This window comes from Xenopus laevis, chromosome 2L, assembly GCF_017654675.1.
Source record: "Xenopus laevis strain J_2021 chromosome 2L, Xenopus_laevis_v10.1, whole genome shotgun sequence".
NCBI lineage: Eukaryota > Metazoa > Chordata > Amphibia > Anura > Pipidae > Xenopus > Xenopus laevis.
This window is the reverse complement of record NC_054373.1, coordinates 179,224,739-179,243,472: the sequence shown is the minus strand read 5'-3', so window position 1 is coordinate 179,243,472 and position 18,734 is coordinate 179,224,739. Positions and strand designations below refer to the sequence as shown.

General features: G+C 40.1%; 1 protein-coding gene across 1 annotated transcript in view; it reads left to right on the top strand.

The window, feature by feature from the left end:
- The window catches only part of LOC121400067 (NADPH oxidase 4-like), a 128,209-nt gene that overhangs the window by 79,672 nt on the left and 29,803 nt on the right, over positions 1 to 18,734 (top strand). Inside the window, 1 exon segment of the mRNA XM_041582725.1 lies at positions 1,440 to 1,521. Coding sequence (XP_041438659.1) covers positions 1,440 to 1,521 — 82 coding nt within the window.

The following is an 18,734-nucleotide window of genomic DNA, read 5'->3' as shown; positions in this document are numbered from 1 at the left end:
CTCCTGTTTGGTTCACAAATATATTTAAGTCTCTTAGGATATTTGTACAACCTCTTTAAAGGCAAGGAAGAAGTGGATAGAAATGGACAAAGTGCTGATCTACCAGTATACAGTAATATATATATATAATATAATATATATATATATATATATAATATATATATTATATATATATATATATATATATTACACACACAAGAGCAGTCTTTTTTCAGTCTGAACAGAGTTGGCCACCCTGCCCATGTGCAAGCATTTGAAACCCCTAAGCCAAGTGATCCCCAACCAGTGGCTCAGGAGTAACATGTTACTCATCAACCCCTTGGATGTTGTTTCCAGTGGCCTCAAAGCTGGTGATTATTTTTGAATTCCAGGCTTGAAGGCAAGTTTTGTTTGCACAAAAACCAGATGAGACTCATGTTGGCTGCCACTCCACACAGGGGCTACGAAATAGCCAATTACAGTCCTTATTTGGACCCGTCCTAGGAACTTTTTCAGGCTTGTGTTGCTTCTCAACTGAATGTTGCTCATGGGTAAAAAAAAGGTTGGGGACACTTGCCCTAAGCCATACTGAACATTGATTGTGAGGGCCCCAGCAATTACTGGGCCTTTTACAGCTGCCCTACCAATATGATATAACACGTGTGGGAGGTACCACCTTTCTCCATCTATATGGGCAGGCTCGGATTTACATGTTAGGCACACAGTGGTGACATTATGTGGATGGGAAATGACAACATGGTGGTGTGAATAGAATACATGGAGGGTGGGCCAAAGTAGTCAATGGGAGGTTGCTAAGTTTAAATCTGGAATTCATGTGGATCAAGAGTTTAAACGGATGGATCAGGGGTAGTTCGAACCCCAGTCTCATGGCGGTGTAATAATTGCTGGGTGGCATCCCTAACAGGGAACTACTGTCTGAGACAAGTACATGATGAAGCCCTGTAACAGTTGTGGGTAGGAAGAGTGGGGGAATTCAGGGCAAGATGCAAACAGCAGAGCAAAATGGAGACGGAAACAACCAAAGTGTAGTCCTGTAATTGTAACTCTCTATGTCTTACATATTATTCATATTATTTCTTCAAATGCTTGCCTGATAAATGGCATGGTAAGCAAATTGGTTCTGTTTTAATCAAACCTTAGTTATGTACTCAGCAAAAGGAAGAAACGTGTTATCCCATGTTTGTGATATATATTTCAAGGGACTTTATTGACTAATTTATGGGGAGAAATGTATAGAGCTATACCAGCTTCATAAAGGTTCTTCCACATATATGTCAATGTCTCATTTCCAGTACAAATCCGATTCTGGTGCTGTTTCTGTTCCAATCCTATGAATGGAACATCTTAGTAAAAATGGTCTTATTTTAATTTGCTTTGTTTTTATGTATTTGTTGTCAGGTATTTTAAAATATAATAGAAATTCATTTTCTTCTAAACAGAAAGATTTTCTGAATTGCTGGAGTTCCGTCACCCCGCTGGCACCGAAATTCTCCCAAAATGTCAGCAAAGAAATGACCCAAAGTAAGTTCTCAGTTTCCTAACTCTTTAAGTCAAGTATTAGGACTGGTCTGTTTTGTGATTCTAGTTCATGATATTTTAGTTGTTTAATGCTGCCTAGCCTAAGCATAGCAATCCTTCAACTATCAGCCATGACAATACATTCAACCAGTCAACTGTAAAGTCTTTCAGACAATACAAAACCCTCTTATTGTATTTTATAAAAAGGTTACAGATATTCAGAAACATTGGTGCAACTGTCACCCTGCTATAGTTCCAGGGGTACCCAGGGCATAAATAAGCACTCACCCCCAATCTCCCCCTAACTGGCCTTCAGATTGGGCCCCCTTAGCTCATAACAAGGTTACAGATATATAGAAACATTGGGGTAACAGTCACCCTGCTATAGTTCCAGGGGTACCCAGGGCACAAATAAGCACTCACCCCCAATCTCCCCCTAACTGGCCTTCAGACTGGGCCCCCTTAACTCATAACAATGTTACAGATATATAGAAACATTGGGGTAACAGTCACCCTGCTATAGTTCCAGGGGTACCCAGGGCACAAATAAGCACTCACCCCAAATCTCCCCCTAACTGGTCTTCATGCTGGGCCCCCTTAGCTCCTAACAAGGTTACAGATATATAGAAACATTGGGGTAACAGTCACCCTGCTATAGTTCCAGGGGTACCCAGGGCACAAATAAGCACTCACCCCAAATCTCCCCCTAACTGGCCTTCAGGCTGGGCCCCCTTAGCTCCTAACAAGGTTACAGATATATAGAAACATTGGGGTAACAGTCACCCTGCTATAGTTCCAGGGGTACCCAGGGCACAAATAAGCACTCACCCCAAATTTCCCCCTAACTGGCCTTCAGGCTGGGTCCCCTTAGCTCCTAACAAGGTTACAGATATATAGAAACATTGGGGTAACAGTGATCCTGCTATAGTTCCAGGGGTACCCAGGGCACAAATAAGCACTCACCCCAAATCTCCCCCTAACTGGCCTTCAGGCTGGGCCCCCTTAGCTCCTAACAAGGTTACAGATATATAGAAACATTGGGGTAACAGTCACCCTGCTATAGTTCCAGGGGTACCCAGGGTACAAATAAACACTCACCCCAAATCTCCCCCTAACTGGTCTTCAGACTGGGCCCCCTAGCTCATAACAAGGTTACAGATTTATAGAAACATTGGGGGAACAATGTCACCCTGCTATAGTTCCAGGGGTACCCAGGGTACAAATAAGCACTCACCCCAAATCTCCCCCTAACTGGCCTTCAGGCTGGGCCCCCTTAGCTCATAACAAGGTTACAGATATATAGAAACATTGGGGTAACAGTCACCCTGCTATAGTTCCAGGGGTACCCAGGGTACAAATAAGCACTCACCCCAAATCTCCCCTAGTCTCTCTAGACTGATGGAACCCATTGTAACCCTCTACTAACCATGGCAAGCCAAGCAGTCAGGCTCACTAGTATTCCAAGTTACTACTGAATATTCTCGGTCTAAAAACATGGTTTTCAAATCTTCAAATAACTATTTTGAAGGTCCAGCACTTAGTGGTCAGGGGGTCCCTTGGTACATCACGAATACATGAAATCTTTGCTGTTTCCATCATTCTGCGACAGTGTACAGGCATGGGATCCATTATCATAAAACCTGTTATCCAGAAAGATCATAATTATGGAAAGCCCATTTCCCATAGACTCTGTTTTAATAAAATAATTTACCATTTTAGAAATGATTTTTCTCTGTAATAATAAAACAGTAGCTTGTACTTAATCCAATCTAAGATATAATTAATCCTTATTGGAGGCAAAATAATCATATTGGGTTTAATTTATGTTTAATGTATTTTTAGCAGACTTTAAGTATATAGATTCAATTTACAGAAATATCCCTAATCTGGAAAACCCCCGGTCCCAAGCATTCTGGATAACAGGTCCCATACCTATACATTAAACATTAATCTAAGCTTTTCAGGAGTATTTAAAATTGGTCTAGATAGATATGTTTGTGCTACACCTTATATACGTATTAGATCTTTAAAATTAACTTGTTCAATTTCACCATATTACTAAATAACTTAGTTTTCTTTAAACTGTGATAAATGTATTGGTAAAATAACAAGCTTCCTTATTGTTAAAACTAATAAAAAGAATAAAAAAGATCAAATAGACATTCTCCCTAAATTTCTTCCTAACTGGCCTTTAGTCTGAGCCCAATGACATTGCACCCACAATGTTGAGGAATGGCTGGTTTAAGAATATCTAACCCGTGACCCTGCCTCTGTTGTTAAACTAGAATTATCAGTATACTCCAACAATTGAAGGAATATATAATGGTCATCCTTGGACTAAGGGAAAAGGGGCTCACTTTTATAGTGACATTTTGTCTCTGAAAACAACCAAATATACAGTATACTAACTGAAGTGTCAGTGTAGAGCGGGGATCCCCAGATGCATGAAAAATGTTCCTGAGCGATACAAATAAAGTGTTCTGATTGGCCATTTTGGTAGGCCCTATGTGGACTTACTATGTGGAGCTACAAGAGGCTCTGTTTGGCAGTACACACGGCAGTGGCGTAACTAGATGTTACTGGGCCCCACATCAGATTAAAAAATCAAAGTTTAGGGCCCCAAAATATTGATGAGTTGGCCTCACCTACCAATATATTTTAAAAATTGCTCATTTATTAAGGCCTTACTGGGCCCCTTACACTCCTAGGCCCCCTGCAACTGCAGGGTCTGTTTCCTCTGTAGTCACACCCCTGACACCTGGTTTTTATGCAACCAAACTTGTCTCCAAGCCTGGAATTAAAAAATAAACACCTGCTTTGAGGCCACTGAGAGCAACATGTTACTCATGTGTGGAGAGGCAGAAGAAGATGGTAGAGCACGAGGTAGACTGTAGAACACAGTATGGTATTAAAAATACTCACATAGAACTGATGGGTATTCTCAGAGATCTGAGTTAAGGTGGTCATACACTACAAGATCCGCTCGCTTGGTGAGGTTGCCAAATGAGCGGATCTTTCCCCAATATGCTTACAAAGGCAAGGCGATATCGGGCTAATCCAATCGTTCAGCCCTTGGGCCAAACAATCGGATTATAATGATGGCAATGGGTATCAACTAGCCAATGCAGTCGACGCTCGCAAGGGAAAATCGATTGAATCGGCCAGATATTGATCGGAGGGGCCCGTGTATGGCCACCTTTACTTAACAATCTCAGACTTTGCAGGTAATTACAATAGGCCATTAATAGAAATGGTTTTGGAAGTGAACTCAATGCCCTGTGATAATGGGTTGTAGTTATATAAAGACAACTGCTGACTGGATCTCTAAAGAAGGGAGAAAATGAACTCAGATACCATGGCACAGTCTCTTTCTTACTGTAGAATTACTTGGTGATAGGCGACACTCCCTAATAAGTAGGCGGAAAATAATAGGGATGCACCAAAGCCAGGATTCAGTTCTTGGCGTAGGTTTGAGTCAAGTGACTTTAATGCTCTGCGTAAAGGTGGCCATACACTATAAGCCAAAACGAGCAGATGACAATGAGCACCGATGGGTTTTAGGACCCTATCAACTAGCTGGAAAATTCAAACCTGCCCGATCAATATCTTGCAAATTTTTGGCCAGATTACAAACAGGGAGAGCTGTCGGAAGCCCCCATACATGGGCAGATACGTTGCCAAATTGGTCTAAAGGTCTGATATCAGCAGCTTTAATCTGCCCGTGTCTGGCCACTTTAACAGAACACAATTGTTTTGTTCTTTTGTGATTCAATTTTTTCTTGTTCTCCAGTTTGCATATGCAAATTATAGTTTGGTTTGGCTTCTGCAATCTTTTGTGGAATATTTTGTGAGTCATAGACAAATTGAACAAAGCCAACTAAACATGCTGTATGTGGTATAAAAGTTCAAAACTTAATAAACAGGGGTATTAACTCAAATTCTGGATCCATCCATCCATCCAAACCAAATTTAATGTTTCATTGGCTTTTAGAATGATGTTATTTTATATTCTGGAACATTTCTTCATATTGTTATGAAAGGGACTATTAGGGAAGACACATGTGGTTGGGAACCATGGATGTCTTTATTGGTGGTTGGGCCCAGGAGACAGCAGAAGGACTGTCACAGTCACTCTCAATCTGCCCCCCAATACCAATGCAACGCCTGCCTGCTCCCCGTTTGCAGGTTCCTGATGCTCCCCGCCAGCTCTCAATAAGGAGAGAGGCAGCAGAAGGGAGATTTGCATGTAACTTAGAGAAAGCAGACCCTGCATCCTGGACCTCCTTGTTCCCTGGGGCGGGATTTTCTTACTCTATAGTTACATCACTGGTTACCATCTTAACCTACTGTCACCATCTTGTGGTACCATCTCCATCTTGCTTTCTGGTCTTCATCTTGCCATATGGTCTGGTGTCTCCATCTTACCTGTCTCCTTCTTACCTTTATATCTGCATTTGTCTAACTGTCTCCATCTTGCCCTACTGTCTCCTTGCTTTTATGTCTGGATGTTTCTAACTGTCTCCATCTGACTAACTGTCATCAATTTGCCCGGGTGTCTCCATCTTGTCCTTCTGTCTCCTTTTGCCTTTCTGTCTGCATTTTTCTAACTGTTTCCGTCTGACCTACTGTAATCATCTTACCCTACTGTCTCCATCTTGCCCTACTGTCTCCTTCTTGCTTTTCTGTCTGCATTTTTCTAACTGACTCCATCTGACTTACTGTCATCAATTTGCCCTGGTGTCTCCATATTGTCCTTCTGTCTACTTCTTGCCTTTTTATCCATTGCTTGAAGAACATAAATGATTATTCACAGAACGTAATGAGCCGTTGTACAGACATTTGTCCCAATCAGCAAAACAGAAGAAGCAAGTCAAGTGTGTATTCATTTTTGGAACTTTTGAGCATTGGCGACAGATCTCCATCATTGTTTATTACAGTTGCTTGAAAATTGGAACTCTGTGTTACCGGTACTACTGTGCCCAGTGAAACAGCAAAGACACAGCCCTGACAGTTCTCTGCACTTTATAGCTCTCTGTTTCATATGCTTTACTCTGTTAGATACAAAAATTGTTATAGTCCATTTTTCAAGGGACCAGACACAAATCTTTTAACTGTGGGAAAGAGTAAAATATTACTAGTTACACATATAACCAAAATCCTTCCAGAAATGCAATCTGAACATTTATTACACACTATGGATTTTTTTCTTTTATTATTTTTATTGAATTCACCATTAACAGTATTAGGGACTGGAATGTAACTATACTTTCCCTACTATACTTGCTATCCCTTCCCAGAGACTATTATCCCACTTTTACTATAGGCACCATCTCTCCCTACTATACCTGCTATCCCACAGTCATACTCCCTTCCCAGAGACTATTATCCACTGTTACTATAGGCACCATCTCTCCCTACTATACCTGCTATCCCACAGTCACACTCCCTTCCCAGAGACTATTATCCACTGTTACTATAGACACCATCTCTCCCTACTATACCTACTATCCCACAGTCACACTCCCTTCCCAGAGACTATTATCCACTGTTACTATAGACACCATCTCTCCCTACTATACCTGCTATCCCACAGTCACACTCCCTTCCCAGAGACTATTATCCACTGTTACTATAGGCACCATCTCTCCCTACTATACCTGCTATCCCACAGTCACACTCCCTTCCCAGAGACTATTATCCACTGTTACTATAGGCACCATCTCTAGACACATCTCTCCTACTATACCTGCTATCCCACAGTCACACTCCCTTCCCAGAGACTATTATCCACTGTTACTATAGCACCATCTCCTACTAACCTATCACAGTCACATCCTTCCAAACTATTATCCACTGTTATATAGCCCATCTCTCCCTACTATACTGCATCCACAGTCACACTCCCTTCCCAGAGACTTTTTATATTCCACACCTTTACTATAGAGCACCATCTCTCCCTACTATACCTGCTATCCCACAGTCACACTCCCTTCCCAGAGACATATTATCCCCACTGTTACTATAGGCACCATCTCTCCCTACTATACTGCTATCCCACAGTCACACTCCCTTCAGAGACTATTATCCACTGTTACTATAGACACATCTCTCCTACTATACCTGCTATCCCACAGTCACACTCCCTTCCCAGAGACTATTATCCCCACTGTTACTATAGACACCATCTCTCCCTACTATATCTGCTATCCCACAGTCACACTCCCTTTACAGAGACTATTATCCACTGTTACTATAGACACAATCTCTACCTACTATACCTGCTATCCCACATCCACAGATTATCCCTACACCTACTTTAGGTACCACAAGAGAAGTCTATTTGTAATAAAAAGATTGATTAGACATGCCACTATTTTCCATCTGGAGGGAGATTGTGGAATATGTGAAACACATTAATAACAGTAGAGACTACTTGTCTTATTGCTTTGGGACGTAGCACTACATAACAGTATCTATAATTTGTAATCTTTCTTAGAACTGGGGAGAGATTGGAACTAGGTGCTACAATAGAAGTCTTTGCATTGCAGCGTCATACTTTAAAGAACTGAACAGCCAGTGTTTGCTGACTGCCCCAGGCTTTCCTTTTCCATTATGAATTAGCTGGTAGTTATTCAGTAGAGAGCACATTAGTTATCTTGTCATACACTACATGTACTGCTTGGCTTCTTTTCTCTGATACTATGTACACATGTGTATTGGGACTGCTCTCTCTTATCAGAGTATTTGCATTCCTGGGCTTGTTCTCTATCTTGTCTTGACAGGAAGCTGTTTTCCAAAGTGGAATACAACCTTAATGAGTTAGTGATGATTAATTCAGTCATTGCAATTATTTCAGGTTGGCTGATGCCACGGAAGCTGCGTGTTATGTTTAGTAGCTTTCTGCTTAGAAAGGCGCAATACAAATTCGGTGTGGGTTCAATTCAGCTCTGTCCAAGCTCAGGTTGAGATTTATAGGAATACATAATTACCCCTGTATTACAATCCAATTTTATATTTTACATAGACTTTAAACAGTTTCATATTCGTGTCTGTCGCAGGTTCAAATCCCCCCCCCCCAGCAGCAATAATTTAAATAAGCCTTTAAGATAAACAGTAATTGTGTCTTGCAAGAACCTTGATGAGATGCATGGTGAAGTTCTAGGATACCTGACACAAAGCAAGACAGAACCTCTGCTTTGTTTTTGGCCAAAATGGATAGAAAAATGGGCACACCTAGCACAATATGTATCTGTTTTATTATTATTCTTTATTTATATAAAGCAGCGGAGTTATTCTGCAGGAAGGAAGTCAAACTTCCATGGGGTTCTATGCTTTAAGAATGGAGTCTCCCTTCAGTATGAAAAGTTACAGCTAGATCCAAGCTAGAGAGAATGTGGTAGTGAGTAGTAGGCATAAGTAGTAATCTGTGCCCCCATGCCCTGTACTATTTACACAATAACCACTATTTAAGGGAGTTAGTGGCATGAGTAGACCACTGTGTGATAAGAAGAAAAGCAAGGAGACGTTATTGATAGACCATTGTATTTTGATAAATGAAGTATTTTCTTCATTTGTGCTCCAGTTTTCCGTAGGGAGGTCTGCCTAAAGGTGGCCATACACGGGCCGATAAAAGCTGCCGACAGACCGAGTCGGCAGCTTATTGGCCCTTGTATGGGGGCCCCCGACAGGCTTCCCCGATCGAGATCTGTCCGAAAGTCGGCCAGATCTCGATCGGATGGGACTAAAAATCCCGTCGGATCGCGGCCGCATCTGTTCGTTGATGCGGTCCCGCGATCTGACCGCCCGTTCGTGTTCGATAAGATCCGATCGTTGGGCCCTATGGCCCAACGATCGGATCAGCCCGATATTGTATATTGCATATCGGAGGGAGATCTGCTCGTTTGGCGACATCGCCAAACGAGCGGATCTCTCCATGTATGGCCACCTTAACCCAAGTTCCAAATCTGACAGTAGGGGAGGATCAGCCTTTGAGACACTTTTCCCAGGAGATTTGGTTAAGAAGGTTGTGCCATTACATGTAATAATTAGGAGCACCACATGAGGTTTACCTTGACGTGTTTATGTGCGTGTAACTGAAATTTCCTCTAGTTAAAGATGTATTCACAGTCATAGAATTTATTACTGATTAAACCTGGGGCCAGAAAATGCACACTGATCAAACCTCATTTTTGCAGGCATCATTAACACCAGCACCTGCCCCAGTTGAACTTTTTCCAGGTTTTTTTTTTTCCATTTAAGACCAAGTAATTAAAAAAGTATACAGTTTTATTACACATCATAATATTTCCATTGAAAATCTGGCCAGCCAGGAACACAATAAATAGCGATTAAAAATGGGGTGAGGGGGACGCCCCAGTTAACCCCCTTTGGAAAATCTCTCTTATTCATATCCTACAACAATATCCTGTCAACCCACTGGGAGAGTTACCGTGTACTTCATCACTGGAGAACTGTAACTCACACCATACATATCTATCTAATTTGGAGAACTCAGTTTTTTCATCTTGTTTAAATACTAATATACCAATATGGCTGATTTGGAGAACTACAACCCACACACACGTTTTTCCAAGTTGAAGGACTTTTAATTGACTTTTATTTACATTGCCCAACTGTGACTACAAAAAATGGGGTAACCACATATTACTACCTAGGTGAAAAATATCTATTTAAGATTTTAAACAAGTGACCAGCTACCTGAAGAATATATATATTTTTTAATCGCTATTTATTGTGTTCCTGGCTGGCCAGATTTTAAATGGAAATATTGTGTGATGTGTAATAAAACTGTATACTTTTTTAATTACCTGGTCTTAAATCACACCTTTATCTTATGTTTTCTTCAATACATTTTATCCTCAATAGGACCTTGGGGATCTAAGGTGTGTTCTAGAGCAGTGCTGTAGGTTTCCATCTATCGCCACATCACTCCAAATAATTCTACTTTACACAATTGTTTACTTTTTTGGTGGCATAAAAGAAAATGTTTAAGCTGGTGACAATGTATTCTTTAAAGTATGTCCCTACTTTCGATGCCTAGATAAACACACAGAATTGTCCCCCATTAGTAACAGCCCACTGGCCATGGTTAATTTATTGAAGACAAGTAAAATTTAAATTCATTTTCCTTTCTAGTCTGACCTTTTTGCAGCTGTAGGCTTCACGGATATATTAACCACTGAATGGGATCTCATTCATATAATTACTAATGGCTATTTTAGGAGCTGTGTTTTTATCTGTTCTGTTGGTTTTGTGCATCTGTGATAAATAACCAGCAGCTTCATATATTTATGGAGGGTCAATTATCTGTGTTCCTGTTATTTCAGCAGTGATTAAAAAAATTCATAAAACTTTAAGAGGCATGAGCAACTTTTCCTTGGTTCTTGGACTAGTTATTAGCGTGTCTAAGTTATCCATGGGACTTCCAGGATAAGGTGTCCTCAGTTCTTCTAGTAAATAAGAGATTTGTATAGAGCTTTCTCATTGGTGTCTTCACCGGTTGAGTCCAGAACCTTTAGTACAAGGACCATGTTGCACAGCACTATTTTAAATTCTTATATGCAATTACCTCAATATAACTGTATAGACAGGCCTGATCTTTGTATATTTATGGGGTGTCAATTCTCTGTGTTTCTGTCATTTCAGCAGCAATTAGAAAAAATTTCACAAACCCTAGAGGCATGAGCAAATCTTCTTTGGTTCTTTGACTTATTAATGTGGTTTCTAAATTATCCTTGGGGCAGTCGGGAAAAGGTGTCCTTAAAGGAAAACTATACCCCCAAAATGAATACTTAAGCAACATATAGTTTATATCAAATTGAATGACATATTAAAGAATCTTACCAAACTGGAATATATATTTACATAAATATTGCCCTTTTACATCTCTTGCCTTGAACCACCATTTCGTGACTCTATCTGTGCTGCCTCAGAGATCACCTGACCAGAAATACTACAACACTAAACTGTAACAGGAAGAAGTGAGGAAGCAAAAGACAGAACTCTGTCTGTTAATTGGCTCATGTGACCTTACATGTGGTTTGTATGTGTACACAGTGAATCTTACGATCTCAGGGGGGCGGCCCTTATTTTTTTAAAATGGCAATTTTCTATTTATGATTACCCAATGGCACATACTACTAAAAAAGTATATTATTATGATAATGGTTCATTTACATGAAGCAGGGTTTTACACATGAGCTGTTTTACTCAGTATCTTTTAATAGAGACCTACATTGTTTGGGGGGTATAGTTTTCCTTTAATCCCTCCAGTAGATTTGTGCAAATCTTTCTCTTTCCTTTCTTCACTGCTGGTTGAGGGATTGAGTCCAGAACCTTGAGTAGAAGCATCATGTACAGCACCATTTTACAACTCTTTAACCCAAGTACCTCCATCCTACTGTATAGACAGGTTTGATCTTTGTGTATTTATGGAGTGTTATTTCTCTGTGTTTTCATCATTTCAGCAGTGATTATAAAATCCCATAAACCCTAGAGGCATAAGCAACTCTTCCTTGGTTCTTGGACTAGTTATGAGGGGCCAGGATAATATGTCCTCAACTACTTCAGTAAATAAAAGATTGATAAAGATCTTTCTTTTTGGTTTCTTTGCCTGATTGATGGATTGAGTCCCGGATGACTAGGCTGAGCAGAAAGACTAGGTTGTATATTGTTCTAAACTCTTTTAGAGAAGCACCTGAATCTGCTGTATAGACAGGTTTACTCTTTCCACCACTCTTTTAGTCAATAATAACCTGGCATGAGACGTCCTACAGCTAGCTTAAGTGTATTTGAGGAGACCATCACAGTGGGCCATATTATGAAAGATCCACTTTATTCTATAATGAATAATACAACCAATAAACAGATTGATTGATTTAGAGCCCCAGTTTGCATCAGGGTCTTAGCAGCAACTGTGGCTTATGGTAAAGGTATGCTATCCATTAATTGGAAAACCATCATCCAAAAAGCTCGAAATTATAGAAAGGCCGTCTCCCATAGACTCCATTTTATTCAAATAATCCAATTTCTTTTAAAAAAAAATTATATACTTTTTCTCTGTAATAATAAAACAGGAGCTTGTACTTGATCCCAACTAAGATATAATTAATCCTTATTGGAAGCAAAACCAGCCTATTGGGTTTATTTAATGTTTACATGATTTTCTAGTAGACTTAACATATGAAGATCAAAATTACAGATCTTTATTAGGATAACAGGTTCCATACCTGTAATTAAATTAAGGGTTACTCATTACTCTACAGAAATTTAGCTTGGAAGGTGTTATGTGATTATGGTTGCGAAGTTTAGCAGCCAAAAGTAAACCAGTGTCCTGTGTGAAAGCAAACATCTGATTGGTTGCTGTGATTTACTAGACCCGGTGCATAATTTGTGATTTTTACTACATAAATCCTTTAAACGAGTGACATAATCAGATAGTGGGTTGAATGACAAACTGGAAAATGAATAGGAAAGGACATTGATTGGAAAGACAAGTAATATAACAATATCAATAATAATATTGCCAGATTTTAAATTAAAACAAGCAATGCTGTAATGTTTAATTCATTCCTTGTGTCATTGGTAACATTATTGTTATCCTGAGAAAAAGCATCTGTGAGTAATATTAATAATAGGCAAGTGTCAATTAGAGGTTTTGGTGCTGAATGACTTACTGATTCCGCAAATAGTAATAAAACTTATGTATAGTCATATTTGCAGCCCTGCATGCTCGGCAAGATGATCTATTGTATAAAGAAATCAATTAGGAGCACATCCAAATAAAAAATTGGTTTGGCTCAATATGGTATTTCATCAATTTACAAGCATTTTGCCCTGGTTTCTATATACCCTTTCTTCCTATCTTTCTATTGGGAGACGGCATAGTTTTCACAGTCACAAATTAGAGATTATATTATATTTAACACAAAATATATGTAATAATAGGAACAACGTTTGTCCAGGTCTAGTAATCCAACCAGTCCGATATGCTACCTGCTAATTGGTAGACCTGTAGGAAAGTATTCACTTTTTATAACATTTCTCCTGTTACTTTCATGCACTGTGACGTACTGTGTGGTAGACCTTTTCTAACAAGGTCATCGGTGACATGTAGTGAAAACTCATGGATATTGATGGGCGAATAAATTCGGCAGGTACAAATTGCCGTGTTTCGGCGCCGGCAAATACATTCACCACACATTCAAACACTTGCAAAATCTTGCCGTATTCAACTGCGCAACATTGCTCGAATACGACCTTCTCTTAGTTCAGAATCAACTAAAACACTGATTCAGTCTCTCATCATCTCCCGCCTTGATTACTGCAACCTACTCCTCACAGGTATTCCAACAAGTCACCTTTCACAACTCCAATCTGTTCTAAATGCGTCCGCTAGACTCATTCATCTTCTATCTCACTGCTCAACATCAGCTGCTCCCATATGTATGTCCCTTCACTGGCTCCCAATCTCCTCTAGAATCAAATTCAAATTACTAACACTCACATTCAAGGCCTTAATAATGAAGCCCCTCCCTATATTTCATCTCTAATCTCCAAATACACTCATTCACGCAACCTTTGCTCTGCTTCTGATCTTCCCCTCACTTCTCCTCTGGTCACTTCTGCCCATTCTCGTCTACAAGACTTCTCTCGGGTTTCTGCTTTTCTCTGGAACTCTCTGCCTCGAGCTGTAAGACTTTCTCCTTCTTTCCAAACTTTCAAGCGCTGCTTAAAGACCCATCTGTTTAAAGAGGCCTATTCGATGTACCTTAACTAATCATTGCTGTATCAAAAATGACAAAGTGTTTATATAATCCTAATGTCTCAATTGTACCCTAACCTTTTAGTTTGTAAACTCTAATCTCTAGGTCCTTCTAACCCTATTGTACTCTGTAATCCTTGTTTGATATCCACCATTTATTCCCTGTTTGCTATAACTGCAGTAAAGCACTGCGTATCTTGACAGCGCTATATAAATAAATGATGATGATGATGATTTGTGAAACTCGTACGAAAATTCGTCAGCGAAGATTTGCCGGCATCAAAAAATTTTGGACACACGTCGGAAAATATGATTGTGTCAAAACCGTGGCTTTTCAACACTATTTGGACAGGAGAAATTCGCCCATCACTACTCATGGGCCTCTCTTAGGTTTCTCCTTATAAGCTTTATAATTAAACTGGATATTTGCATGTATTGAGCACATTGTAACATAGCAGACCAGCAGTTAGGTGCTTCTTAAAGGAGAACTAAACCCCCCAATAAGAAAAGTCCCTACTTACTAGAAATTCCCCCTCCCTGCTTCCCCCCTCTTAGATCCAGAAGATGGCGCCCATGAGCTCCACTGCACTTCTTCTGCACCGATACGTGAGCAATGTATTTGGGACACTTTTTCAGGGGTAATGAACTATGTGGGGGGGAGCATGGAGGGGGGCTCTAGGGTAGTAGGTAGGGGCTGTATGGATTAGGGGGTTTAGTTCTCCTTTAACTTAGGAAAGACCCCTGAAATGTTCCTTACTGCAGTGGAAGTACAGCCTCCATCTTTCCTGCTTCTACAAAGAGCTCAGTCCAGTTGCCCTATGGGTGAATCATACCAATGGGTTCGGAGCTATTGGGGTATATGCTTATTCATTAGCTATTGCCAGGTGACTAATCCAGTTTCCACAAAATAAGGGTTAGGTTGCCATCTTTTTTTCTGAAAAAATACCAACCTTCCAATCTATGGCATCTTTCTTCCCAACTAATAGTATTGACATGAAGAACCATTTTAGCTCTTTGGGTCATATTATTATATTTGATTACATTTTAACATAAAAACAAATCAGTCTCAATACTTCTTAAGTCCATCGATAGCTAAGCAGCCATCTTGGAAATTTGTTTGGAGCCACATGCTGTGTTTCAAAAGAATCACAAGCTAGTGCCATTTTAATGCCCAGCACCCAACGCAATCATAATTTACAACCAATTCACAAAAAAACTGTGGACTTGGAAGGGCTTTCATATTGATGCATTTGGTGCAATTGCAGCAGAAGTAATATGGCTCTTGTTCACAGTTATGCTGGAATTCTGGGGAAATGCTGCAATGTGGGTAAAACATGTGGTGATTTGTGCCTAAAATTGCACTTTGCACATTGCTTGAACCTAAAACACTGTAGGGCCACAGCTTCACTCACACTGGTGAAAAGTATCAAAGTAACTATGTTGCTAAACTGAGGACAACTTGGTCTGCTGAGCCCCAGTCTTATTACATACAACTACTTTAATGTGGAGACTATTTCTGTTAAGGCCACCCGGCTAGCATCCACTACAGAGAACTCTGATTCTTCTCTTCCACCCATTTCCGTTATCCTGGGGAAAAGCAACAGTGGCATGGGTGGCTCTGGGCTGCGAATTGTGGTGAACTTGACCTGACACTGGCATTCATATGAGATATCACCCCCATGGAGGAGATCTGGCAGGCAATTGGGGTCTCTTCACCCTTACCCGTCCAGCCTTGTGGACCAGAACTTATATACATAACATTTTATGTGCTTGATCATCGTAATATGGTTTGGTTCCATTACTGGTATTCTCCTACTCAGAACATCAAAATACAAACGCTTCTACAGAGATCAGATTCAACCTATGTAGATACAAATGCTTCCTCCACAATGAAAATGTATGCAACAAAATCAAACTTCAAGCCTAATAGGTGTATTCTTTTAATTGAGACTGAACAGCCAGCATTGGGTTAAGAGACAGAAGCAGTTCCCAGCCCTGAGTGGCCTTTGATTTTTCAGACAAGAAAATCCGGAGCCAGTGCTTAGTCTCAGGGATGTGATCATCTTTATTTCAATAAAACGCTCTTGCATCATGTTCTTCCAGTTTCATGTTTTCTACCGAAGGTGACGCTGGTCACTCTGAAGTGCCTTCCTTAATAAATGATTTTGTTCTGAGCCGTCGTCTTGCCTTCACCCATCTCGCTATCTATTTTCTTTCCAGCGGTGAAGTAGTGACATTTCTCTTCAGTGGTGATTAGAAGGCTAAGGGGGTAGATTCTAAAAACAGAGAGAAATGAGATGGAAGCCAGTTGCAAAGTCAAGGACAAGTGCACCGCAAATGAATCAACAACTCAACAGGAACACAAACAGAATCAAGGAGAGGTGCACAAGACAAACAGACACAGCTTCATTATTTGTCCAATGATGGGACAAGATGGTGAATTAGAAATATGAAAGGAGCCATCTAATATTACCTTTGGAGGCAATCAATATAGAGTAAAAGCAGGAACCAGCAAAATGCCTCATTGCTTTTGGCAAAATAAATATTAATGTTGTGATTAATCTAAAGGTCTTGATCTCCCTAAAACAGTGATGAAATGTTGTTTAGTTTGTCCTCATTCACAGATATTAAGAATATCGAAGAATCTAAATCTCACCTTAATGAATCTTCAAGCTGGGTATTCATTAGTTTTTTTGTAGAGCACAGAGGCATTCTTCTCAAGCAACCTAGCCTTCATACTGGGACCCTCCAGGTGTTGCTTTGGGATCCTTCAGGGGGTACAGTCTCACTGCCCTATTTAAACCTGAGTGTTTATTGGCCATACCTTGTCCATTCTCATTTCCACTCAGACCATAACCTCAGTCTCAATGAAGCTGTAGTTACAGAAGACTCTTAGAATGTAGGGTCCCCATTTCTGTAGATACTGAAACACAGGTAATACAGAAGTCTACCTTGATGCTAAAGAGGACAATCCCACTACCCCCAGCACATGTGTGTCTGGTGAGGGATCTATGCTTCCCAGTGAGACCTCCAAAGACCCAACTCTACTATGTCAATCCATACAAACTGAAGTTTACATTTTTTAGCCTGCCAACACACCCCTCTCTAACCACAACCTAGTAGCTCACTGATTTAAGTTACTCATCCCACGGGCTATCCTGTGCCAATATCCCAAAGTGGATTACCAAAGAAAATTGTAAATTTAGGATGAGTCCAAGCAGTCATTTGTAGCTGCAACATTTCTTTATTGAGGAAGTGTATCACCAATGCACTTCCTCAAGAGTAGAGTATTTTAGAGTTTGCCCAGGTCTAGTAACCCACAGCAACCAGATCTTTGCTTTCAAACAACTGAAATTCAACCTGCCGATTGGGTCATAGGTGTAACTAGACCTTTCTCAACCTTGTATTTCATAGTTCTTTATGAATTATAAGCATGAACAACAAATGTAGAAAGAGCAGTTAACATTCAGACAGGCGATAACCCTCTCCCATTCATAGACTAACATCTAGTGACCTTGAGCGATGGAGCAGAACATATTTAGATTTAGGACAGGAAAGTAGGAAGGAAGGCATCCAGACGTATTAATCCGTGAGTTTGCACTATATCTATTTATATATATCCATGTTGCTATTCTGAAGTACAGCTGCATGTATTTAAATAAACCCCATTCCTGGGAACAGCTGTGCTCATGTCACACAAACAAGCCAGTGGTGGAACATATCATTATGGGCAAGATTGCTCTTAAATTAAATGCAGCTGCAGCTGTTTTAATCAAGCCATTTCGTTTTTCCATGTTCCTTTCACCCAGAATCTTCTGGGTTTGCTTTCAGTAACCACTTGTGATTATAAATCTATAGGCGATATAATGCATTTTCACTTTAGCTTATGTGTATATTTCTTTTCTATGTTTATTAATTCTCTGATGAAGTCTAAAGTGAGGCAGCTTGAATGAGTCACCTGGGATTGATAGTGGACATCCTACAGCACAGCTATACAGTCCTGAATGCTTTCATACTATCTCCCCAGCATGATTACCAGCAAATGTAGAGTAAAGTAACAGCTCATTTATAAACACTGGCCACATTTACATCTGCACAGCAACCAATCAGTAATTAAAGTTTTCCAGCCAGCTGCAGATAGAACAATGGAAGGAAACTTGCAATAGGTTGCCATGGGTTATTGCCCGGCTGTAAGTTTGCCCAGTGTTTATAAATGAGCCCCAGTTGTTCATCTGAAGGTGACCTGCTATCAGTCGGTGGTTACTTATACAGCTCCCTGAAACATTAAGGGGGTTATTTACTAAACTCTGAATGCAAAAATCACAAAAAATAATAAAAAAAAGTCTGATTATTAAAATCAGAAATATCACAATTTTTTTAAACCTTGAGGGTGGAAAAGTCTGAATCTGAAATTCCTGCATCTCAGACCTGT